Source organism: Callorhinus ursinus, unplaced genomic scaffold, assembly GCF_003265705.2.
Source record: "Callorhinus ursinus isolate GAN/ISIS: 27379988/994484 unplaced genomic scaffold, GSC_fseal_2.0 scaffold6, whole genome shotgun sequence".
In the NCBI taxonomy this organism is placed as follows: Eukaryota; Metazoa; Chordata; class Mammalia; order Carnivora; family Otariidae; genus Callorhinus; species Callorhinus ursinus.
The window spans coordinates 28280948-28306304 of NW_027397068.1; the positions used below are offsets into that span (position 1 = coordinate 28280948).

Genomic DNA, 25357 nt, shown 5'->3' on the forward strand with positions numbered 1-25357 from the left:
AAAATTCTACCACCAAGGTAATGCTGGCACTCCTTCTCGATCAACAGCCATAACTTAGCTTTCCTATACAGATCTTCCTTGACTTATGATGATAGGGCTATGTCCTGAAAATATTAGGTTGAAAATGTATTTAATACACTACCTAACCTACCAAACATCATAGCTTGGCCTAGCCTACCTTAAACACGCTCAGAACACTTAACATTAGCCTATAGTTGGGCCAAATCATCTAACACAAACCCTATTTTATAATCAGGTGTTGACTATCTCATGTAATTTATTGAATAGTGTCCTGAAAGTAAACACAGAAATGATTGCATGGGTATGGAATGGTTATAAGTATATCGGTTGTTAACCCCCGTGATCAGGCAGCTGACTGGGAGCTGTGGCTCACTGGGGCTGCCCAGCAGCACGTGTAGCTGTGGGGGCCAAGAGTGGGGGAGCATGGATTAACATTCAAAATTGAAATAGGGTTTCTACTGAATGTGAATCCCTTGTGCACCACTGTAAAGTTGAAAAATCCTAAAATCCTAAATTGAACAATCGTAAGGTGGGGATTGTATGTACTAAAAAATTGAGGGGAAAAAAAGGTGGACAGAAAAAATGAAGGACCATGGAGGCCTTGGAGGGGAAAGTAAAGGTCAAAGCAATTTCCTGCAAAAATATAACAATTACTGAGGTTCAGCCTCTTAGTTTTCAAAGGTTTGCCCACAGGGGACAAATTACAAGGGTAAACTCTCTGGGTATGATGCACATTTACCAAGCTGAAGGTTTATAGTTGCTGCTTTTTGAAGTTTTTGTTGTTGTTGTTTTTCCATTTGAAGTTTTGATCCTCAATCCATTTGAAATTTGCCCAACACTATGCATGACCTCTTGTGTTTTTGTCTTGTACTGCTTTTCAACTCTTGAAATACTGAACTTTTTAATGTCTATCCCCCCACGACTGTAAGCTCTTTGAGGTACATAGATATATCATGTCCCCAACCCCCATTCCTCACCAATAGGGTCACAAAGAGCTCAATCTATTGAATCTTTAACGCTTCCATTTTTTTGAATGCCCTTGGGTTATGCATTCCGTAAATGGACACTCAACAGGTTTATAGTGAAGATCTAATGGCGGAGATCCCAGCCAGTGTAAACACATTCTTTCTAAATCTGCATGTATTTTAACGACAAAAGATTGCTTAGATTCAGAGAGGGTAAAGCGTGCATTTCTTTTACAGTGTGTTACAAATATTAAGGAGCAACTGAAAGTTCTCTGGATTTTATGCTGTATCACGGTGCAAAGCACTGGGTGATCTGGCCTCCGGGTTCCTCCCACAAAGCTGAACACGACTCCCAGTAATATGCCCCAAAGCACCCCCCCTTCCATGTGCACTTTGAAGCCCCACTTTAAAGCCCCAATCCACCCCTCCCACCCCCTACGGACACCTGCAGTTGAGTGTTGTGGTAGTGTTTGAACGTCCACATTGCCATGCTATAAACCAAATGCAAACTCAGGGCTTCTCAGGTCAGGCCCACAATGAGGAGGGGAGCAGCAAGCACAGAAGCAACCTCAGGAAGCAGTCAGAGCCCCCTTTCCCAGAGTCCCCTTCCAAAGACAAGCCAAGGTAGCAAAAGCGTTGTACTTGGCAGAGCTGTAAGCCCCAGTGACGGGTGCATAAAAGGCTGGGGACATTCTGAGCTAGGTAGCGAGGTCACAAACTACGCAAGATGATAACAGTCTACCTCGCGGCCAGGGGGTAGTGTGCCAGGGAGTATGTGAGCGTGTGAAATTGGCTCTGGAACTTGTGGCCGAGGAGCCTGGCCTTGTGCGGCCTCCATGGCGAGAAGCAGGTGGCTTTGTTCCCGGAATGTGAATGAGGGAGCCGAAGCCGGGCTTAAAGAAGGCAGCTTTCCGCGGCGGGAACTCGACGTCTCAGTAGAGGCTTTGGCAGCGCGCGAAACTCGCCATCAGGCTCCCCGCGCCAGCCGCTGCGCTGGAAGCCCGAAGTGGGGACAGCCTGGCTGGCCGGTGAACAGAGCCCGGAGAGGCTGTGGCGCGGGCCTGCCGCGTCCCCCCAGCCAGCGCGGGCGACCCCACGCGTCCGCCACTCAGCCGCGCGGCCAGCACAACATTCCATTTAAAAATAACACCCACGTGCGCTGGTAAACAAGCGCGCGCGGCTACCGTGCCGCGCGCCCCGGTCGAGCCAGTACGGCGCGCGCCCGCCCTCCTCCCGCACGTGTCTGCCGGCTCCGCCCGCGCCGCTCCTGCGTTGCTCACTCTCCTCCCCCTCCGACGGCCGCGCACCGCCCCGAAGCCCCGAGTCCTGCGGCTCCAGGGCCCTAGCGTCCTCCCATTCTGCCAGGCGCGCCCCGCTGGGTGCTCTCCAACTTTCCTCCGCCGACACCGCCACAACTCGGCAGGACCCATCGCCCCAGGTCTGCTCCCCTTCTCCCCTCCCCTGTCTTCCTTAAGTCCCCCCTCCTCTGAACTCTCCCTCAGCGCGCGAAGGACTGGCTTCTGGGTCGCCCTCTCTTTCTCCTCTTCTCCCTCCCCTCCTTTCTTCCTTAGAATTTTACTCGATTGTTTATTATTTGCCGGGGGGCGGGGGCGGGGGGCGGAGAGGGGTGTCTGGGGCCTGGAGACTGGTGGCCGCGGCCAGTCAGCGCGCGGCGTGGTTTGACGAGTAGGATGCGCAGCGAATGGGGACGCGGCGCAGAGCTCCCCGGTCACGCGCGTGTGGATACAATGACATCATCTGTTTGTACGCGTCGAACTAGCTTGGTGCAGGGGCGGGGCCGCACGTCACTTGAGTGACGGGCCCTGCGCAAAGCCCGGAGCCTGGAGTCCGCTGAGTGGGCGGACTCTTGAGTACCCTGGGTTGGACCTTTTTGTGTACTGGATTGTGAGGAGCTAGCTGTAGACTCTGAGCTATTTCCAGTGACTTAGGATTTAAGAAAAAGGGGGAAAAGAAAGATATTTATGAACCAAAGTGAATAGGCTTTTGGTGTGCGTGTCGCATGGCGTGCATTCGTAGTGCACAAATGAACAATTTAGATACTGATAGTAGGATAAGGGCTTGTGAAGATGTTTTTCTAAACCTAAAGAAATATCTTTTTAAAAAACTAAAAGCACAAGTAGCCGTTCTGGAGTCATTTACAAGTTAGAATCCAATTATTTTCCATTCATAACTGTTCAAGATCTGCTCTTGCCTTTAGGAATGGGGAATAATTTGCATTTCTCCTGAGTTAGTTACACTTCTCCCCTCATTTGCCATGAAATCCATGAAAAGTGAAACACCACTGCGTCGGGCGTCCTGGGTAAGAGACTCGGCGGCAAACCTCTCGGTGCCTGATCAAATCCGAAGGCATCAGTTTATCGAAGTCCTGTAAGGCACCAACATCTTTGCTTGTCAGTATTTCCACGCCGTGGTAATCCTTGGAATCTGCAGTCAGCATCTCATCTCGGGGGTTACCTGGTGTTCGATTCTAACAGGGAACCGGACACCAAGGCGGGCACAGAGCTTGGCGGACGAACGCGCCCGCCGGGGACCCCCGGTAGCAGGCGCCCTGCCCCGAGTCTGAGAGGCCACGCGACTGCGCTCGTGGAGCGTTTGGGGCTTTGCTCTCCCCCTCCCTCTTCTCCTAGGCCAGCGCTGCGCTTTGTTGTCGTTGAGGCTTTCGGAGGGAGGAGGAGCCCGGCGGGGACGGCTGCGGGAGCCCGCCTGGTCCCGGCCCGCGGCGCGCTCCCTGACACCCACGCCCGCAGTCCCGCGGAGGCCGGCCGCGCAGGCGCGCGCGCGCGAGCCCACATACACACACACGCACACGCACACACACGCACGCACACAGCACACCCGGGCCCGCCGCCCAGCCCTCCCCCTGGGCGGGGACCCGCCCGCCGTCAGCCTAGGTTGAGGCACCCTGCGTGTGTCTATAACTTTGTGCTGCTGCCGCGGCCGCCCTGCTCGTGGAAGGGAGGAGGAGGAATGTGGAAGGCGACGGCGCGCAGGCTGACAGGCGTTTCCTCAGGCGGGCTGCGGCGGCGGCCGGAGCGCCTCTCCTTCGCCGAGGTTGCGCGCTCGCTCCTCGCAGTGCCCCGGGCCCGCGCGGAATTGTGCGTCCTCCCCCCTCGTCCCTGAAGGGAAGGAACTGAGGTAGGCGCTGGAGCTGTGCAGCAGGGCGGTCGCCTTCCCGGTGACTCCGGATCTGCTTCCGAGCTGGGCCAGGCGCTTCCCTTTTCCCTCCCCGTGACTCGGTGTGCGCGCCCCCCTTCCCTCCCGCTAGTGTTTTTAAAGGACTTGAGTGAAGGGGGGAAAACTGTCAAGATGGCAGCAGCGGGAGCAAGGAGGTGATGAACGTGCTGGTCCGGGTTTTCTGGCAACCCGGGAGACTTGGCGCTTCCTGACCTGTTGGAAGATTTATGTTCTGACTTGCCCCCTCCCCCCCCCCGTTCTTTACTGGGAAGGGGGTGGAGGGTACAACGCCCGCGAGCAAATAAACCCCACAAAATCCCAAAGTGGTCGTTCCTGCTTGGCTCGACCCTTGGCAAACACCCGTCGAGCTGCTTGCCCCGCTGCTTCCCGTCTTGTCTTTTTTCTGGAAGTGACAAGAGCCCGTCCGCGCTCGGACCCGCGTTCGTCCTCCTGGCCCGCGGGCGAAGAGGGAAGAAGGTGGCTGCCCGCGCCGTCCCCGGACTTGGGCCCCTCGGCGGGGAGAAGGGAGTACAAGGGGGCGCGAAGGCGGCAGGGCTGGGGACGAGGAGAAGAGCGGAAGACGCCACAGACTTTGGCTGCGGCGCCGCGGGAAGCACTTGAGCGGGCCCGAGCGAAACATAAACAAACGCACGCCCGCTCCAGCTCCGACCGCGGCTCGGCTGCGCCAGCCTTGGTCGCTGTCCGCTTTAAAGGCGCGGCCCGCGCCCCTCCCCCCGCCCCCGCCCCGCCCCTCCCCTCCCCTCCCCTCCCCTCCCCCTCCCCTTCTCCTCCCCTTCTTCCCCGCCCAGCCACCTAGCCCAGGAGAGACCTGCAGATCTGGCGGCCCCGGTGGCGGGGGGAAGGGGCTGCCCCGTGCGAGCCCGTCGATTCGCTCCTGGCTCCCCCGCGGCCTGGCCAGGGGGCAGTGTCTGCTGCGCCAGGTTCGCGGGACGCACGTCTCCAGGTTTGCCTGTTTCTGGGAGGCGGGCGCCGTGCGGCCGGGAAGCGGCGGCTGCGGGCGCGGAGTCGTGGAGGGCTGGGCTCCAGCCCGGGATAACCAACTCTCCTTCTCTCTTCTCTCGTGCTTCCCCAGGCGGCGGCAGTAGCGGCAGCGGCGCCCCCGTCCCTCCCCCGCCGCACCCCGCCCCGGCGCGAGAGGAGAGCGCGAGAGCCCCAGCCGCGGGCGGGCGGGCGGCGAAGATGGCAGAGGCACCGGCCTCCCCCGCCCCGCTCTCTCCGCTCGAAGTGGAGCTGGACCCGGAGTTCGAGCCCCAGAGCCGGCCGCGCTCCTGTACGTGGCCCCTGCAGAGGCCAGAGCTCCAGGGGAGCCCGGCCAAGCCCTCGGGGGAGACGGCCGCCGATTCTATGATCCCCGAAGAGGAGGACGATGAAGACGACGAGGACGGCAGCGGTAGGGCCGTCTCGGCCATGGCGATCGGCGGCGGCGGGAGCCGCACACTGGGCTCCGGGCTGCTCCTGGAAGACTCGGCTCGCCTGCTGGCTCCCGGAGGGCAGGACTCCGGGTCCGGGCCAGCCCCCGCGGTGGGCGCGCTGAGCGGGGGGACGCAGTCGCCGCTGCAGCCTCAGCAGCCACTGCCGCCGCCGCAGCCGGGGGCGGCTGGGGGCTCCGGGCAGCCGAGGAAATGCTCGTCGCGGCGGAACGCCTGGGGGAACCTGTCCTACGCCGACCTGATCACTCGCGCCATCGAGAGCTCGCCGGACAAACGGCTCACTCTGTCCCAGATCTACGAGTGGATGGTGCGCTGCGTGCCCTACTTCAAGGATAAGGGCGACAGCAACAGCTCTGCGGGGTGGAAGGTGCGTACCCACCTCGGGCGGGCGGCCGGACCCGCCGGGCCTCCTGCGCAGTGCGAGACGTGCCTTCGATTCGTCGGAGCGCGCCTGCGGGCGCTGGGGAGAGGGGTTGGCACCGAAAGCCTCCGCTGTGAGGTTTCGGGGGGATCTCTGTGGCCCCCACAGGAGGGGAACCTAGGGTCGGCCGCGGAGGGTGGGGCGGGGAAAGGAGGCTTCCAAGGAAGCCTCGGGCATGGCCAGGTGAGGAGAGGGGGCAAGGGATACCGGCGAGGGAAGGATTGGCGGACAGGAGTGCGTTGCTGGATTCTCGGGACCGCACGGAGGAGGTAGGTCTGTGGCCAACTTCGAAGTAGAAATCACCGTAATGGGGATGCGGGGAGGGTTCTGCGGGTGGAGTGAGAGGATGTGGGGGAGTGTTTGGGACTCGGTGCCCCGAGGGGGTTGGATTTGTGGTTTCTAGTCCGTCACAGGAGCATGGTCGTTGTCACTAGCTGCATGAAAACCTTTGCGTCGAAGTTTCTGGCTTGTGGGTGTTAGTTCCCATAGGCACTCCGATCGCATTAGAAAAAGTAGTGGTTGTAAACCTTTTAGTGGCTGGCTGTCCTTCGTTGCCTGTGTTGTCACTTTTATTCCTTAGAGATGTTTCTCCAGTAAACCTGCCCCCGAACTTGAGTTGTTCTGAGCCCTGGAACGGGCCAGCCCTACCACCTCGAGGCGAACTAGCCACACCTGCTGCTCCCGTTGAGGCCTGGACTCTGGCGCTGTTTGCCGCCCGGTCCAGGTGTGGAGGACTGAGGCCTGGAGCTTCACCTAGGCTTGTGGGAGGGAGGTGTGGTGTCAGGGCTGGGCCGTAATGGCTTCTACCTATAAGTGAACCAGAAGAGAGGCTCTCTCCTGTTCTTTTCAGCCTCTTGGGGCACTGGACACGTGGTAGGGAGAGAGGTGTGGAAAGGCCTATGATGTAATGACTTCCTGCAGTTGGGCATCCAGATTAACTCCCATGCCCCTGCTGGGCTGCTGATACCCAGCTGCTTTGCTCTTCCTGGCACCTCATCCTCCTGGCCTCCTTCCCCAAGACATGAATGTGTCAGTACCAGGCAGAGGAGTCCTGTGCAGTTGGAGATACATATGGCTTATTGGTTGCTTCTATTTGCAAGTTAGCGCTTTTTTAAAAATTTTTTTTATTAGGTAGTTCCTTCCTCATTCCGTGTCTTTGGGGAGCCCTGTATCTTCCTGGGTTCCAGGAGGTGTATACAGTAAGAACAGTTTAATCTTGGTGGAGAACTGGAGCACTGGAGAGGAAACCCGTATGTGCAAAAAACTAAAGAATTTAGTGTGTTGAGTTTTAATTTGCTTAAAAAAATCCTTGCAAACAAAGTATCTGCTTTTTTTTTAAATTTCTTATGGCTAGTATTGGAGAGGACTTGTTGAGATGCTTTAAAAGCAAAACATATGCTTTGAAATTATTCCACTTATCTGTCTCATTTCCTTTAACAAATGCCGACATTATGAATCTTACATTTGATTTAATTTTACAGCTTTGCAAAGGAATGCCAGTTGTGTGATATGAGGGCCATTTACAGAAAGCTTGAGAGTGAATTCTATTTCAAAGCAGTGCTACTGTGATATCTTTTAAAACTGAATTTCTAAGTGAATAGTGAGGGTTAATCTCAGGGTACAGTGTGAGGAAGGGGTGAGTTTCAGGATCTAAGAAAATGGATATAGGGGTTTGGAATATTTTTCAAATTTCTCAACTTGAAGTTAGTCCTGTATATTTTGAGTTTGGTGCAGAGAATCTGCTAGTTAAAAGTTAGTTAGCTAAAAGTTAATGTGGGAAGTGTTTTCACTTTTCCTTTTTTTAAGTTTACCCAAGTAGTTTAATCCCACAAATAACATTTCGTTTTGTAATTAAAAGTAGTAACTGTTTAATAGCATTTGATTTTTTTTTTTTTTTTTTTTAAGATCTAGGTGAGAAAGTAGTATTACCAAAAGTAGCCATGAATTGTGATTCGGTTAATTATATTTTCATGTAACTTGCAGGACTTGCAGTAGAGATTTTGGGCCCAGTCCTAAACTTTGTGGTTTTATGTCCTTAACCTTTTCTTTTGGTCTCATGGTTTCTTTTTTCTTCTCTGCTATCTCGTTTCTCTCTCTCTCTTTTTTTTTTTATTTGTTGAGGTATAGTCCACACACAATGTTAAATTAGTTTCCATTTCATTTCTTTTTAACTAAAACTTATGAAATATTGTAAATTGAAATTCAAGCCTTAGTATTTGTAATACAGGACATGAAGTAAAATATTTTTGTATTTTATGTAAATAGAATTATTTTTACTTTAAGATTTTACGTCATTTCTATTTCTGAGTATCACATAGCCGCTAATCCTTGAAGACTATGGGGATATAATTTAAAGAGTTTTTGTAAGATGACCTTCATCAAAAGATGCACCCATGCAGGAACTTCCAAATCTTTGATGATGGAGGAAGCCCTTTGAAACTGGGGCTGGTTTCATATTCCGATTATGACTAATAGACAACCTTTTTTTTGTGCTTGTGGTTTAGTGGGGGTGGAAGAAGAGGGAGAAGGGAGAGGTCAGGAGCTAATTGTGACCCATTTCCATGCGTCCGAGTTTCAGGAGTCAATTCCTATCATGATTAGTCATTTTGAGAGCATGCATGTGCATTTAAACCACACTGCTTTCATTCTGAGTTATGCATTAGGGTTTTTGACTTCTAAAAATGTCTAGAATTCAGGTTAACCTCTCTTAGCCCTGTGTGCCCATAGCTACAGTGTGCAGGGTTTAGGCCTTACTTCTTTTGTGGCTTTTTGGACTGTTGCATTATGAGATCCTGTCACCAGAATTATCACCCTAAGACTAGAGAATAAAAGAATTAGAAAAGAGGCCTTGAAGATCAGAATTAGGACTAGTGGTTTGAAGCCATGGTTATTTGGATCACCTTGGAGCTTTTAAAGACTACCAATACTTAGAGAATCAGTTTTAATTGGGTTGGTCTGGGACTTAGCATTGGTGTTTCTTTTTTGTTTTATTTTTGTTTTTTAAGTTTCTTAGGTTATTCTGATGTAGAGCCAGGATGAGGTTTGCTGAGATAGTTCAACTCCCTTATTTTAATGGTGAAAATCCTGGTTCTTCAAGTTAAGGACTTCTCTGAGATCACACAGCTAGTTAGAGAGGTAATTAGTAGCTGCAGTTTTGGAGATCTTTATTCTTTATCACACTGTTTTCTTCTTTAAATTGACCTATTTTTTTTAAAGGTTTTTTTTACTAAGTAACAAATAGTCTTACATAAGTAGAAGATGCTTTCCTGAAAAGCATATTTGCCTCTCAGTCTAAAAATGTCTTGGTTATTAGTTCAGCGTCAGAAAGACGAATATTGATGGAGGCTGATGAGTTTATCACGTTTTTGTATAGCCATCCACTATCAGTACGGGTACTTGGGAACTATGAAGTGATAGAGGTGGCAGAAAAGACAGCATTTTAACAAAAGGAGGAAGTTCTTGGTTAACTTAGGTTTGTCAGATACATATTGTGCCAGAGAGAAAGGTGATGGCTATCTCACAGGTTCCCTTACCTCAGGCATTAAAGTAGACATGAATAGTCAGATGTGGTTAAGAGGGGAAAAGGTTACATTTCCTTTAATTCGGATTAAGTTTACTTACACCACACCACCCCTAATTCAACTGCTGTGGTCTCTCAGTTCCTTCTATTGTGGGACAGACCTCTAGGATTCCAGGGTTTACCTGTTAAGGCCTATTTATCACTATTCATCTCCTCACACCCACACACCTGCATTTCCCAGGAGATTAGGACATGATTATATTAGGCAGCCATGTGTTTCCATGCTGTTTCTCACAATTTCATAAATGTAGGATCCTGTGCATGTGACTTCTCCTGCTGCTGTGGATGTCTTCTTTCGTGTGAGAACGTGTGCTTCTACAGCTTCTTCCCAGGATAAAAAGATGAGGGCCCACCTGCCGCATAATGCCTGTTGCTGTTCTCGCTGTTCTCATTCTTTAGATTAATGCATCCAGTTCCTTCCCAACATACTGTATTAAGAAAATGTTATTTTACCTGCAACTTTCATGCCTAAAAATATGTTTTTAAAATTTCAAAATGACAGAGTTGTGATAATTCCATGTTGGCTTGTAATTTTGGCCTCCGTCACCTTTTGGAGTAACTAACCAAAGGGCCAGTCATGGTCGTGTGTAAGGAATCCGTCTTCTGCTTGGCCCGTGTTGCCAAAATGCTGTTTTGTAATTTCCTTTGGCAGTACTGTCTTCGTCAGTGATTCTCAACGAATATACTTCCTCATCCTACAGCAGCAGTACACTAGGGGGACTGTTTTTCCTCTTTTTCAAAGCTGTGTCATCGACCTATGAAATGAAGAAATTGGCCCTTTTAAACTTTGATCAGTGAGCCGTATGTAGGAGAGAGACTCTTTAAAAAAGAAGCTGTTTGTTTTGATATGTTTATCTCCTTAGAAAATGAAATGAAACTATGCAAACTTATTTTTAGGAGATTTTAGGAGGGTTCTATTTTAAGAGAATGACACCGTAGAAGAACATCTTGTAGTTAAACTTTTTAATACGTATGATTCTTACTTAAAACCTGCAAGATATTTTTATTTGGAAAATTAATATAGAGTCCATGTCTCACTGAAAAGTCATTTATTTGGTCTGGAAAAAGTTTAGCAAATACCATCCATCCAAAGATCTTCATAAAAATGTGAAGGTAAGACTGTTTCAGTCTGTACATTCTGGCAGGGCACGCTGCTTACCCATTGCTTACCAGATTAGATTCCTAGGGCTAGAGAGAATATAGAATTTATTTTGTTTTCATATCTTGCCATCTTGCCTGTGGGGAACAGACTCCTCATTTTTCTCCTGACCTTTTCCTGTATCACAAGTCCTGAAGAGCCACTATGCCTCTTTGCTGCTATAGAAGGAGCTCAGAATGACATATATGGGTGGATTTAATCTCTATCTATATAGGTAGATGTGGATTAGTATCAATGGACATTATAGCTGGTATACAATACAGTAAGTGACTACAGATTAGAAAGAGAAAACCTTTTTAACTGTTTTCATCACATGCCATTTTATTCATTCAACAAATACTTATCAAAGGCATATGGTTCACAGGGCATTCTGCTGGGTCTCAGGGATATAATAGTAGCACGAGGCAGATGAGGTTCCAGTTCACAGGATTCAAGTTCTGTTGGTGGAAGACAGAAAATAAACATGCAGATCTGTGTTCTGTGGATTTGTCATTGTCGTCATTCTCTTTGCCTTTTTTCACGTCTATACTTCTGCATTCCTCGATATTTCAGCTCTCTGCAGAGAAGTTACTGGCAAAAGGCAAAGTTGGTGTTGAACTCTGGTTGGAACTGGTCTTTAATTCTCTGCAGATCATTTTCAGCTTGCTTTGGAGATGCAGGGCCGCTATAACATGGCTCTTGTAGTTCGGGTCTGTTTGGGAGAAGCTGGGGCTTTCCCAGGGTCATCTGGATTAGAGCACACCTGTGGTCCTAGCCTGATCTGGGGTCTCCAGTTCTGTCTTGTGGGGCCTGGTATAAGAGTGGCCTCCCTCTGGAGTGGAGGTGGAGCCTTGATACAGCTGACTCATTCACATTGCTTCTTGCCTCAAATTTAGAACTAAAAGAGGTTTTAGAGATCATCTAACTACTTCATTTTACAGGTGAGGAAGCAGGACAAGAGCATGTGAGTGACTGGCTCAGGAGCCTACAGCTAGCAGAGATGGAGCTAAGAGTGTGTCCGCATGAGCCCTAGGCAGCACTGTTCTGTACTGTCTGCTGTTAACCATTGTGGTTTCACAGCTGTTTGTGTCAGTGCCTCCATTTCTGCAAACTCTTACTTCATTTGCTCGCCTCTGCTTCCCCTCCTCCCTCCTTTAGGCTAGCTCATGCTAGAGTAGCTGCGTTGGCTTTTTAGCATGTCCATCAGTGTTCTCAGCTAACCTTGCTGAAAAAGCCATCTATCTTAAGCCCACCCCACCCTACCATGCCCAACCGTGACTCCCACCTATTTCTTTTTGTCATTTTTCTGTGACTCCTGTATATTCCCAAGGACAGTGTAAGAGCCTCCAAAGCATGGAATGTGTCTACCAGACAAAACCATTTCTGATCCTCGGAGCTGTTCTTTGAATCATTATGTCCTCAGCCCATAAAGATAGCCTTGTTCTGGGACTCTGACACTGAAAGGAGATGATGTGATTCGGGAGTGAAGTGACATCATGTGTAGAGTCTTTTGAATACTTACAGCTATGAAGTCTTGGACCTCCTAGCATTAATGTTGATAGGATATAGTATAATTATGAAAGGATGCTCTGCTATCCAAGGCATTTCTTGCAGTGTCTTGTTTCCTAGTGTTCCTTGTGTCCTCGTCCCTGAAAACTTCATTAGTGCCGATCACTACCCATCATAGAAACTGAGGAAAACCTTGATCTAGGAATGACTTCATTTAGAGAAAGTTGAAATCAAGTCTGTTTTCTGTGTGTGTACCCCACCAATGCTGCATCAATATGCACTGTCTAGAAAGATTCATCATAGGATTGTTCAGTCTAAAATTCACTTACCCACTTCTTATAGGAGCAAAGCTGTTGTGTAAAACTAAGTTGTCCGTGATGTTCTGCATTTGAAAGGAGAAGTTCCAGAGGTACTTGAAGTTTTATGTCCATGGATTGGAAAATAGAAGTCACATACGAGGAGGAAGAGACAGCAAGCACTCTCTGAGATGCATCTTTTCAAAGCCAGTCTGTAACTCTTCCGAGTTAAGAGTTTTCTAAGTAAGTGGTTAGGCTGTGATTATGTTAGAAGACCCCAATTCTGATGGCGTCATTACTGACAGACTCAGTATCTTTAGCCATTTAATTCTTAACCAAAGAACCTTCATTTCTTACTATCACAATTTCCCCAATTGGAAAAAGTACAGTAGCAGGCATCCATAGAATATTGTGATGTATCACTCCTTCTTGATAAAACACAAGTGTATGATTGGTGCATGTTTCAAGCTGGGCTTTTCCAGAGAGTGTCTTTCACTTTCTACTCAGACTTTTTTTTTTTTTTTTTTAATTTTAATCTTGGGACTTTTTCTTTGCAGTTTGTCAGTTACTGTTATGGGATAACATAAAGCGAAATGGACTGGTTTCCCTTATGGGCTATGGCCCTTCCAGTAATTTGCTACTCTAGTAATTGCCTATGATGAAGAAGCCAGGTAATCTTCTAGGGGCTCACCATGCCTGGGTGTCCAGATGCACCCTAGTCCTGTAGTGGAGAGGTGCGAAGGAAAAGAGCAAGGAAGAGTTGTGGTACATTTGTCGGGGCAAGGCCGATGCAAGAGGTGACTTCTGCTCCAAACAAATGGAATGCATTAGCTTTCCTTTGGAGTAAATCTAAATCCAACAGAGATGCCTTTGGCAGATTTTAGTAGTTGTTTTGGAATTACTTACTTCTTTGAAGACCTTTGCATGTGTGTGTTGGGAAAGAATCCACATAGCTTCCCCCCCCCAAGATTTTATTTATTTATTTGACAGAGAGAAACAGCAAGAGAGGAAACACAAGCAGAGTGGGAGTGGGAGAGGGAGAAGCAGGCTTCCTGCCCAGCAGGGAGCCCGACCCCAGGACCCTGGGATCATGACCTGAGCCAAAGGCGAGTACTTAATGACTGAGCCACCCAGCTGCCCCCACATCATATCTTTCATTGTGTTTTAGATGTCTAGTGAAATTAATAACTTGGCTCCTGAAGCCATTGATAATTTACTGTAAATTCAGAGCCAGCAGAGGGAGTACACAAGTCTTTAAGCTCATCTCAAGTATTTTTTCCCCAGAAAGCTAAAATAATACCTTGATTAAAATAAAAAGAACTGTTGATATATAGTGGTTTCATTTAGGTTTATATCCTTACTAGAAAAGGATAATTTGGGGAGGGGCGTGTTAAAAACCTAAGGTAATTTTTTTTTAAAGGAAACCTTGGTCTTCTGAGACCCATGGTCTGCTTTCCATCCCCAAATAGTTAAATGAAAGCACTTTCAACTGAAAAATATCCTTCCCTGTCTTTCATCTTTTTTGGTGTGTTTATACACAATACCAGATTTTTCAGAGTATGTCAAGTGTCTGGGCTAATGGAATGTTGTTTTTTAGTGCTATTTTGAATGGGACTTTGTGTGTGTGTGTGTGAAGATTTTATTTGAGAGAGTATGTGCATGTGAGTTTAGGGGGGCAGGGGGAGAGAATCTTTCAGGCAGACTCCCCGCTGAGGGTGGAGCCCATCTCGGGGCTCCATCCTGAGACCCATGAAATCATGACCTGAGCCGAAACCCAAGAGTTGGACACCCAACTGACTGAGCCACCCAGGTGCCCCTTGAATAGGACTTCTGATATTTTCTAAGACTTCACAGATTCCCACAGGTGAGAGAAGGGCAAAGGTACATTATTTCTAATTGAGATTGGAAGTAGTCCACTGATGATTATAACTTTGAAATTTTTTTTTTTTTTAAGATTTTATTTTTCGACAGAGAGCGAGAGAGGGAACAGAAGCAGAGGGAGTGGGAGAGGGAGAAGCAGGCTTCCCGCTGAGTGGGGAGCCTGACGCAGGGCTTGATCCCAGGACCCTGGGATCATGACCTGAGCCGAAGGCAGATGCTTACGACTGAGCCACCCAGGCGCCCCCCATTTTTTTTTTTAATATCTCTGTAATGCTGTGATTTGTTATCTTCCACCTTGCCTTATATTTTGTAGTGGTGATTTCTTTTTTTAAAAGATTTATTTATTTATTTGAGAGAGGGTGAGAGAGATTGTGTGTACCCATGTGCCTGTGTGTGATGGAGGGGAGGGGCAAAGGGAGAGGGAGAGAGAAACATAAGCAGACTCCATGGCAATTGAGAAGTCCCATCTCATGACCAGGAAATCATGACCTGAGCCCATACCAAGAGCTGGAAGCTTAACCAAGTTGGCCACCCAGGTGCCCCATTGTGGTGGTTTATTTTAATTTGGGAGTTGTACTGGGTTGAATAGTATCCTCCTAAATTCATGAACCTCAAAATGTGACCTTATTTGAAAATAGGGTCTTTTAAGGGGTAATTAGTTAAAATTAAGTTATACTGGATGAGGGTGGACCCCAAATCCAATGACTACTGTCCTTGAGAGGAGAGGACAACTAAGATGGCACTAGATGCTGAGAGGTCTACATGAAGACTGTGGCAAAGGTTGGAGTGATGCAGTTACTAGCCAAGGGCACCAGGCATTGCTGGGAGCCACCTGAAGCTAAGAAGCCAGGAAGGGATCCCCCACCCAGCCTTTAGAGGGAGCATGGCCCTGCTGACAGCTTGACCCTGCTGACACCTTGATTTTGGATTTAAAGCCTCTAGACCTCTAGCACTGAGAGAATAAATTTTTGTTTGAAGACCCTGAATTTGTTACGGTAGCCTTACGAAACAAATAACAAGAGCCTAGAGATGAAAGAGGGGGACAGGCAGGGTTGCAGATAAAGAAGACGAATACAGAATTTTATTTATTTTATTATTGAGATATAATTGACCTATAACATTGGTTTCAGGTGTACAACATGCTGATTCAATTTTTGTGTATGTCACAAAATGTTCAGAACAGTAAGCCTACTTAAGTTAATGTCCGTCAGCGCACATAGTTACAAATTTCTTTTTTTCTTGTAATTAGAACTTTTAAGATCTAGTCTCTTCTTTGATAACTGGAAGTTTGTACCTTTTGACAACTTTCACCCATTATGCCTGCCCCCCGTCTTCCAATTTTTTTAGATTAAAATGTTAATCATTCACAAGCTGCCTTATGGTAGTTTAAATTTGTACTTCGGGGTGCCTGGGTGGCTCAGTTGGTTAAGCGACTGCCTTCGGCTCAGGTCATGATCCTGGAGTCCCGGGATCAAGTCCCACATCGGGCTCCCTGCTCAGTGGGGGGTCTGCTTCTCCCTCTGACCCTCTTCCCTCTCATGCTCTCTGTCTCTCATTCTCTCTCTCAAATAAATAAATAAAATTTAAAAAAAAATTTAAATTTGTACTTCATCCTGCTTGGCAGGACAGAAGGGAGGCATGAATACACCTGATTTCCTAGTTAGAACTACTAGAATTTGGGGCGCCTGGGTGGCTCAGATGGTTAAGCGTCTGCCTTTGGCTCAGGTCATGATCCCAGGGTCCTGGGATTGAGTCCCACATCAGGCTCCCTGCTCAGCAGGGAGCCTGCTTGTCCCTCTGCCTCTCTCTCTGTCTCTTATGAATAAATAAATAAAATCTTAAAAAAAAAGAACTACTAGAATTTGTTCTTCCCTCCCATTTCTAATGTGTCCTGGGCTCCCCCTCATACCACCTCCCCTCTCCCCGTTATTGAATTTATTTCTTGGCCTATTTCTTGAAGCTAGTGGAATGGCTGTACTTGTGGAGTGTGGGCTTGAGGTTTACACTGCCCCCCCTCCCATGAGTTATGGCTGAGAGCTTTGGTCTAGAACAAGTCTTTGAGGGGAGAGAGGAGCCTAGTGTCCTCAGCAGAAGGATAGTGTTGAAGAAGAATCCTTTCTTCCCTGTCATGGCTTGAGAGGGTAGAATCCTATCAGATTCATTGTCATTGGTTATGGTAGTAAGGGTAATCCAAAATCTCTCTGGAGTCCCTTTAGCTCCTCCTGTGCTTGGTTCAGGGACTTTCAAAGTCTCTCACACCTGAGGCTTCAGGCTCATGTCTCCTCTGTGTACATTTATGTCCAAAAAACCAGCCATCCTGATTTAGCATAGAACACAGAGTGGTTGTCCTCATAGAAGTGGCAGCTGACCTAGAGTATAGGCGTAAGAATAGATGAACAATGTAGATAATACCAAAAATAGAGAGATATATTTGGTTGCTTGATTTATATCAAACAGAGTAAATGATGTTGAAGAAATACATCAAAGACATTGAATCAAGTAATTTGATGTCCATAATGGAAAAAAAAATGGACTTGATACCTATCTTGCACAATTTGGTGTAATTGACACAACTTAGTTCATAGACATAACTGCAAAAAGAAAAAAAAAACTAAAAGTAGCAGTAGATATTTTCTAGGTACCTGGTAGGTGTTTGGGTTGAATTGTTCTGAAGTATTTAGGAATCAGAATTGCACTGTTTAATTTTATATTTCAAAATGATATTTTTGGGAAGGGGAGCCAGGATGATTTTTACAATAAAAAGGACTCTACACAATCACATTTTCAGGCCTAGGTATAATAATAATTATAATAGTAGCTATGATTTATTGAACACTAAGCACCAAATGATCATTTAGGTTTTTACATCTAATGTTGATCTTGCGTGATAGGCATTTCATGTAAATCCCAATTTAAAGACCAAGAAATGGTTCAAAGAACTTATTTGGGATCAGACTCAGGTTTCTTTGACTCTGGAACTTTTGCCTTTTCTGCTACACTCTACTGATTTCTGGAGTGCAGGTGGGACTTTGGGTTGGGTGGGGGGTGTATAACAATAAAATTAAATAGCTGCCATTTCATTTATTTACATTATTCATTTGGTGGGGAGGGTTGAATTTTTATGTGTTTTTTAATTTAGGTAAATTTGACGCATAACGTTAACTTCGGGTGTATAACATGATTCAGTACTTGTATATATTGCAAAGTGATCACCACAGAGAGTCTAGTTAACCTCCATCACCACACGTAGTTACAGAATTTTTTTTTTCTTGTGATGAGAACTTTTAAGATTTACTCTCCTGGCAACTTTCAAACCTTCAGTACAGCGTTATTAACTCTAGTCACCATGCTGTATTTTCCATTCCTGTGACTTTATTATAACTGAAAGTTTGTACTTTTAGAAAACAGCTGCCATCTTAAAAGTTTCTGTGTGCCACATCTTTGCATATATTACCACTAACCCTCATAGTAATTCTCCAGAATACTGTTCTGAATGCTCATCTTCTGATCTTTGGCTGACTGAGGTAACACCTCTTTGTGTGCTGCTAGGGGAGTGGACTTGGACCCAGGATGTAGGCTCCTTTCCTTGATTTTTATTAGCTAATAACTTGAGAATTGAGTCCATGCCTGGCTTTTAGTGGGAGAGTAGAAGAAGCCTAAGAATTCTGTCAAAAACCTGCTGGTTTGGCTATTCTCGTTTTTTTTTTTTTTAAGATTTTATTTATTTGACAGAGAGAGGGAGAGCAGGAACACAAGCAGGGGGAGAGGGAGAGGGAGAGGGAGAAGCAGGCTTCCCACTGAGCAGGGAGCCTGTTGTGGGGCTTGATCCCAGGACCCTGGGACCATGACCTGAGCTGAAGGCAGATGCTTAAGGACTGAGCCACCCAGGTGCCCCGGGAATTCTCATTTCTGATAGGTCACTTCCTTGCATGGCCATGGTTTACTCTGGGTCAGATACAAAGTGTACTATTTAGTACTAATAGAGTGATACATAGTGTGTAGAAATACTTTGGGTTGGGCTGTTATCTCTGGCAAATTTCTGCTTTGGGAGAACAGGATGTCTGTGCTTCTATATTGTAGGCTTTAGGCAGGTAGATGAATGGAGACAGGACCACCAAGAAAAATGGATTTTGGGGGAAAACAATTTATAAGAAGTTCCTGGCAGAAGTTTGGCTGCCAAATCAGATCTCATTACTAAAGGGATTAAAATATTTTGTGATTGACTCTTTGCAGTGCAGTTACTGTTGGGTTTAAAGGCAGGTTGCCAAGACAGAGACAGAAAATGTTGCGTAATGCAAGGTGCTGGCCAGGTTAAAGTGTTGATCTCTACTGAAAAGTTTACTGCTTTTATCTTCAAGATAAAGATATGTATGGGTAGGACCTAAAATGATGGTTTTAATTGGCCCAGGGAATGCAGTATTCATGCGCCCTAAGATAAAACATGGCTAGCAGAATACTAATCCTATGTGTGTTGGAAATAAGAACTCTCAGTTTTGTGGTAAAGATAGGTGAGCAGTGTCTGGATAGTGCCCAGAAGATAGACTGAAACACTATGATAAATGTGGAGCAGGCAAACTGGTTCTGCCTGATAACTGAATGTAGCCAGGGTGCTGGGGAGGGAGGGTGATGGGCCTGGAGGCAATTGCAATAGAAGGTGGCAGTGGCTACAGTGGACTTTTAAAGGTACAACTCTGGATATAAACCTGAAGTTTATGGTGGGCATAAAATTATATCCAGTGGAACTTGTTAGATGTCTCCTTGAAAACTGGTACTACTTTAGAAAGATCAAGTGGATAGTTGAGTCATTAATTCACATAATTCAAATCTCAAACTGCTTTTAGGCTGAAATGTCCTAATAATTGATTTTTAAAATGATATTTCTTTCATCATAAATTATCTAGATAATTGCCTCAGTTCCATATTTCATATTAAGCTCAGCTGAGTGATGTTTAACGCTTCCTGCTCGATTCCTCTCCTTTTCTTTTTTAAGTTTTAATTTTAATATTTTTAAAAGCTTGATACATTTTAATTTTTTCTAATACTGTAATGGTTTTATAAAGTAAAACTCTCTAGATCTCTCCATTAGAACTTGTCCTTCTCATAAATTCTTTACAAATTTTTTTACCTAATTTAAAACTCAGGGATGGTGTAGATCTTCTAGAGTTTTTACCTTACAGGATAGCTGTCCTGGAACTTCCTGCTAGCATTTATTTCCAAATCGAGGATTTGTTTTAATTTCACCCTTCATACATTTTTGCATCTATTTTTTTTTAAGATTTTATTTATTTGAGAGAGAGTAGGAAAGAGCAGGAACCAGGGGGAGGGGCAGAGGAAGAAGCAGACTCCCTGCTGAGCAGGGAGCCATGGGGCTTGATCCCAGTACCTCAGGATCATGACCCCAGACAAAGGCAGCCACTTAAATGACTGAGCAACCCAGGCGCTCCATTTGCATCCTTTTCTTTTCTTTCTTTCTTTTTTTTTTTTTTGAAATTTATTCATTTATTTTTAGTGAGTGCACAAGTATAACTGGGCATACAAGCAGGGGGAGGGGCAGAGGGAGAGAGAGAGAATACAAGTGGACTCTCTGCTGAACTTGGAGCCCAGGCCACCCTGAGCTTGATCTCAGGACCCTGAGATCCTGACCTGACCTGAAATCAAGAGTCTGATACTCAACCAACTGAGCCACCCAGGCACCCCCATACATTTGCATCTTTGTATTGGGTACCTCTTTTTTTTTTTTTTTTTACCCCCCAGTTGGCAGAATGAGAAGGGATGTATCTTTATTCACTAGTTTTCAGTACAGTCTCATTAACAGGGTTAATTTACCATATATGCATATACCCATCTTGCAAATAAACGGCAGACCACAGACTAAAGTTTCACAAGATAACTTTTTAAAAAGTAAACACTGAAACTTTGAGCCCAAACATTCTGAATTTGTTTAAAAGAGTAATGAGCAGTTAGATTAGGTGTACCATTTGTAACCCTGAGGAGCCTAGAATGGGCTCACGAAAATTGTGGGCCTGATTATTTTAAGGTTATCTTCGAGCTGATTCCAGGGTGAGTGTGCTTGCTTTGGCACACTTAGGTTCTTGAGCTCCTGATAGATAACTTCCTAGGTGAGCTAGTATACTATTTCTTGAAATTAGTGGCCTAGATCAGGCCTTCTATCTCCAACCCTGTCCAATAAAGATAAGCTTACAGCCTTCTGTTTGAATAGATGCATGTCCTCTGCTGAACTGAATTATCTAAAGCAGTCCTATTAGTCTTTTCCCTTTCCAAGAAAGAGCCTTATTTCAGGCTGAAAGTATGTGTTCTGGGCCATACTTTTGGCTTTGCCACATTCAACCTTCACGTTAGTTGCTAAAGTGAGTTTGGCACTTTGACCATAGATACCATTTTGTAGGGTGTTCTTTGGGAGGAGGGGAGAGATTTATTCTGATAGTCTCATAAAATCAGGGAATGCTGCTTTGAGTTAATTTGTGGGTAATCAGTACTGAATAAGTGAAGTATATTAAATTAGGAAAGTTAACTTGAGGTGTTGGTGAAAACTATGGCTTCTAAATTGATTTTAAAATAATTACTTAAATTGATGTTTTTAATCAAAAATTACAGTTTTCATTTTTAAGATACAGATTTATCCACATCTTAGTTTTCTAATCAACTCAAAAACTGTAAATTGATGAATTGGTTTTAACTGTTAACACAGTGGAAATACAGCTGAGTTTTTCTCTCTGGACTCTCAGTGTTTGGCCTTTTGGTGTGAGCAGAGATAATTCTCACCTGATGTCTGTCTGTGTTACCTGCTCTGAGATGCTGTGCTCTGTCTGTTGACTACCAATACTGTGTTCTGTTTTGGGTTCATCATTCTGCCTTAAACAGGATCATAAAGCTTTCAAACATTTTTTTTCCAGCTTGTGACCTCATGCATCTATGGTAGTCAAGAAGGAAGAGAAGAAAATAACTTGGTTTTATCATCTGAATCACATGATTTTACAACTTTGAAAACTCCTTTGTCAGGGTGGTTACTGGGAAGATAATTTCAGTTATCAAGTGCTCTGAGTTATTTCAATTTCCTTCCTTTTGCCTCTCCTTTAAAATTTTTTAAAAAATTTTGTTCGGGGTGGTAAATTTTCTGGCACATGATTTCAAAGTTGAACCTTTAGATGATTTGTTTGTGAGAAATTAAAACTGTTTGCCACAAGTCTCTAGTTACTAACTCTTCTGAAAAAAAAAATAGTACATTTTGTTAAAAGGGTTTACTGGTATGTCCTTTGTACTGTTACCAAGTCTTTGACAAATGTGGGCAGTTCCTTGATCATGTAGCCATCTCTGATTTTTGAACCTGAAACAGCCAACAACGCTGTTGATTTTTAGATCAGTCTCAGAATCTAAGAGCCTCAGTTTTACCTGTTGTTGTCACCCCCCCTCCAGCTGCTCTCCCATTCTTTTCTCTTTCCTTTTATGTCATTAGACATTATGTAAAGGGGACTCACTGCCCTTCTCTTTTTCCTATCCATCTACTATCTCTGATCTTTCTCTTACATCAGTGGTTTTCAACCTCGGCTGCATTTGAGAATCACCTGGGGAGCTTTGAAAAACACCTTTGTCTAGGTCCCATCCTAAAACAATGAGATTAGAATCTCTAGGTATGGGGCCTGGGGATCTATGTGTTTTGAAGCTCTCAGGAGGTTATAGTATACAATTAGGGCTAAGAACCATTGTCTTAGAGAAATGAGATTTTGGCGGTGGAAGTTATCAGCTATTTTAGAATTGACTTTTAGACCTACTTCTGCCCTCTCCTCCATGGGAAGTTTACCAAGGAGAATTTGCTCCCTGGAAGCTCCATATAAAAAGGAGTGCTGTCTAACTTCTCCAAAGAAGACATACAAATGACTAACAGACACATGAAAAAATGTTCACCATCATTAGCCATCAGGGAAATTCAAATCAAAACCACACTGAGATACCACCTTACACCAGTTAGAATGGCAAAAATTGACAAGGCAAGAAACAACAAATGTTGGGGAGGTTGTGGAGAAAGGGAAACCCTCTTACACTGTTGGTGGGAATGCACGTTGGTACAGCCACTTTGGAAAACAGTGTGGAGGTGCCTCAAAATTAAAAATAGAGCTACCCTATGACCCAGCAATTGCACTACTGGGTATTTACCCCAAAGACACAGATACAGTGAAAAGAAGGGCCATATGCACCCCAATGTTCATAGCAGCAATGTCCATAATAGCCAAACTATGGAAAGAGCCGAGATGCCCTTCAACAGATGAATGGATAAAGAAGATGTCCATATATACAATGGAATATTACTCAGCCATCAGAAAGGATGAATACCCAACTTTTACATCAACATGGATGGGACTGGAGGAGATTATGCTAAGTGAAATAAGTCAAGCAGAGAAAGTCAATTATCATATGGTTTCACTTATTTGTGGAACATAAGGAATAACATGGAGGACATTAGGAGAAGGAAGGGAAAAATGAACGGGGGGAAATCAGAGGGAGAGACGAACCATGAGAGACTATGGACTCTGAGAAGCAAACTGAGGGTTTTAGAGGGGTGGGTGGTGGGGGGATGGGTTAGCCCCGTGATGGGTATTAAGGAGGGCACGTACTGCATGGAGTACTGGGTGTTATATGAAAACAATGAATTGTGGATCACTACATCAAAAACTAATGATGTACTGTATGGTGACTAACATAATAAAATTAACCCCCCCCCCAAAATGTAACTGTCCCTTAAATAAAATAAAATAAAAAGGAGTGCTGTCCAGTTGGGCTCTAAGAGAACAGTTGGTTTCTAAGACAAGGGCATCATTTTTTTAACTGTGTTTAGGATTTCCTCCTCTACTTTCTTTTATATAAATGAATGTGGTTTCTTTAACATTTCCAACTTCCACCTCTTTTTCTAATTTCCACTGGACCCTACAGGGTTAACATATTTTAAAGTTTTCAGGAATTTATAAAAAGAGACAGTGCAAGAGTCATTGTTCAAGTCATTGCATGAGACTTGAACACTGAGACACATAAATTTACTGTCCTTCTTTTGTGCAACCTGACCTGATATACCCCGGGGAGGTCTACCATACTCTGATGCATTAAGCTAGTGGTTCTCAAAGTGGGGTCTCCAGATCAGCATCAGCATCGCCTAAGAACTTGGAAATGCAGATTCTTGGGCCTACCTCAGACATACTGAATCAGAAACTCTGGACCCAGCATTCTCTTGTAACAAGGCCTCCAGGTAATTCTGCAAGCTGACGTTTGAGAACCACTGCTTAAGTCATTTGCTAAGACTGGAATTCCTCTGGTGACAGATTGGGAGTCAAAAATCAAAATTCTCATGCCATGTTGGCTTCAGAATCCTGACAAAGAGTGAGAAGAGATGAACAGCCATCTCATGGTCATATCTATTGAAATGTAACAAAAATCCTCGCCCCTTGGGTATTCTAGACTTGCCACAGATCCTGGATGCTGTGTAGCTTTCTCTCAGGGCAAGGACACCTATCTTCCTCCTGGATGACCATAATGAAGGATCTGCTCAGGTACACAGAGGATGCCAAATGTTCATCCTGGTGTGTATGTTATGTTCAAAGGATTTGTATTGAGGTTGGATTCTTTTGTGATCTTTTCCCCTTGTTTGTTTTGGTCTTTTGGGAATGTTCCTAGTTTTAAGACTAGCATCAGGCAGGGGAGTAGTTGCAGTGACTCATCCACAGACAGACGTGGGACATGTGGGAGAAAGATAAGATTAAAATGTGCTGGGTGTAATCGGTGTGGAGGGTGAGTGAAGCTAAGGGGAAAGTGATGAAGCTCTCATGATGAGGTCAGAGGCGAAGCTATGGTGAGGAGATGGCGTCCATCTTGGCTCAGAGTCCTAAAAGGCACACAGCCTCTCCCACAAGGTGAAGCCAGGTAAAGAGCAAAACAAGTTATTCCTGCTGTCAGTATCACTGGATTCTGTAGTCCATTAAGCTGGGCCTCATGATCAGCCATATCAAACATAGCTGATGGCTTTAGGAATATAAATAGAGCAAAGAACAGTGGGTTGGCCAGACTTGGAAGTTCATTTTAGGACCTTGTGTCTGGGGCCAACATTTGGAGGCTGTCCTAAATGTGCCATGAACACTGTAAGCAGCATTCAGAGTTGGACCCCAGGAGATTACTAGGGTCTTCTAAGATCAGAAGTCAGTCAGATGCTGCTGGTGAGATATTTCCCAAAGCTGTCACTGCTCACAGACGAAATGTGTAAACGTTGTTAATTCACTTCCATTTTGGTTTTCCAAAAGGATGGGTCATTGCTTCCATGTTTTGGGGGTAGGGAAAGGGGGGTATCTTGAAAAAAAAAACTGGCATCAAGAATGCATTTACAGAGGAGTAAAGTGCCTTAAGGAGCAGTCAGACTCATAAGGAAAAGCCTGCCTGGCAGCAGTCTGGAAGTCTTGGCTCCTAGCCCAAGGATCAGAGGGATCTGAGTCCTTGGCTCCTGTGGCCCAGATCTGAAGATGGTAATAAGGGACATCTGTCTGCTTGACCCCTCTTTTAAAATCCCCTCTAGGAGGCTGTAGAGGAGGCCTTTGGTATTGAGAAGAAGGTCCCTGTGCCCTGACTTCTACATGCTGCTGAACTGGGGAGAGTTGTCATTGACGCTGGAAAGCTTTTATCCCCTCCCCGAAAAAAGGGCAAAAGCCACTATATCTTCAGTCTGCATTGGTGCGAATTGGAGTGATATGTGCAGTCTCAGCCTTAGGTTTAGCCATCATTTTCATGGCTATAACTAAAAGCTACTGTTTATTGAACATTTATTAAGTGCCAGATGCTGCTAAGAGCTTTCTGCATATTAGCTCTTCCTCTTTACAGAGGAGGAAACTGAGGTATAGGATGATTA

At 45.5% G+C, this 25357-nt stretch overlaps 1 protein-coding gene across 3 annotated transcripts in view; it reads left to right on the top strand.

Annotated features, from left to right (window-relative positions):
* The first annotated feature begins 3879 nt into the window (after nt 1-3879).
* FOXO3 (forkhead box O3) overlaps nt 3880-25357 on the top strand; it is a 129938-nt gene continuing 108460 nt past the window's right edge. The window contains exons 1-2 of one of the 3 annotated variants that reach the window (XM_025863647.2): nt 3880-4142; nt 5275-5999. In XM_025863647.2, the coding sequence (XP_025719432.1) occupies nt 5382-5999 (618 nt within the window). In that variant the 5' untranslated portion in view covers nt 3880-4142; nt 5275-5381. Of the gene's footprint in view, nt 4143-5274; nt 6000-6198; nt 6323-7098; nt 7304-25357 lie in introns of those variants that run through there. The other 2 variants (XM_073893742.1, XM_073893743.1) reach the window with 2 other exon arrangements.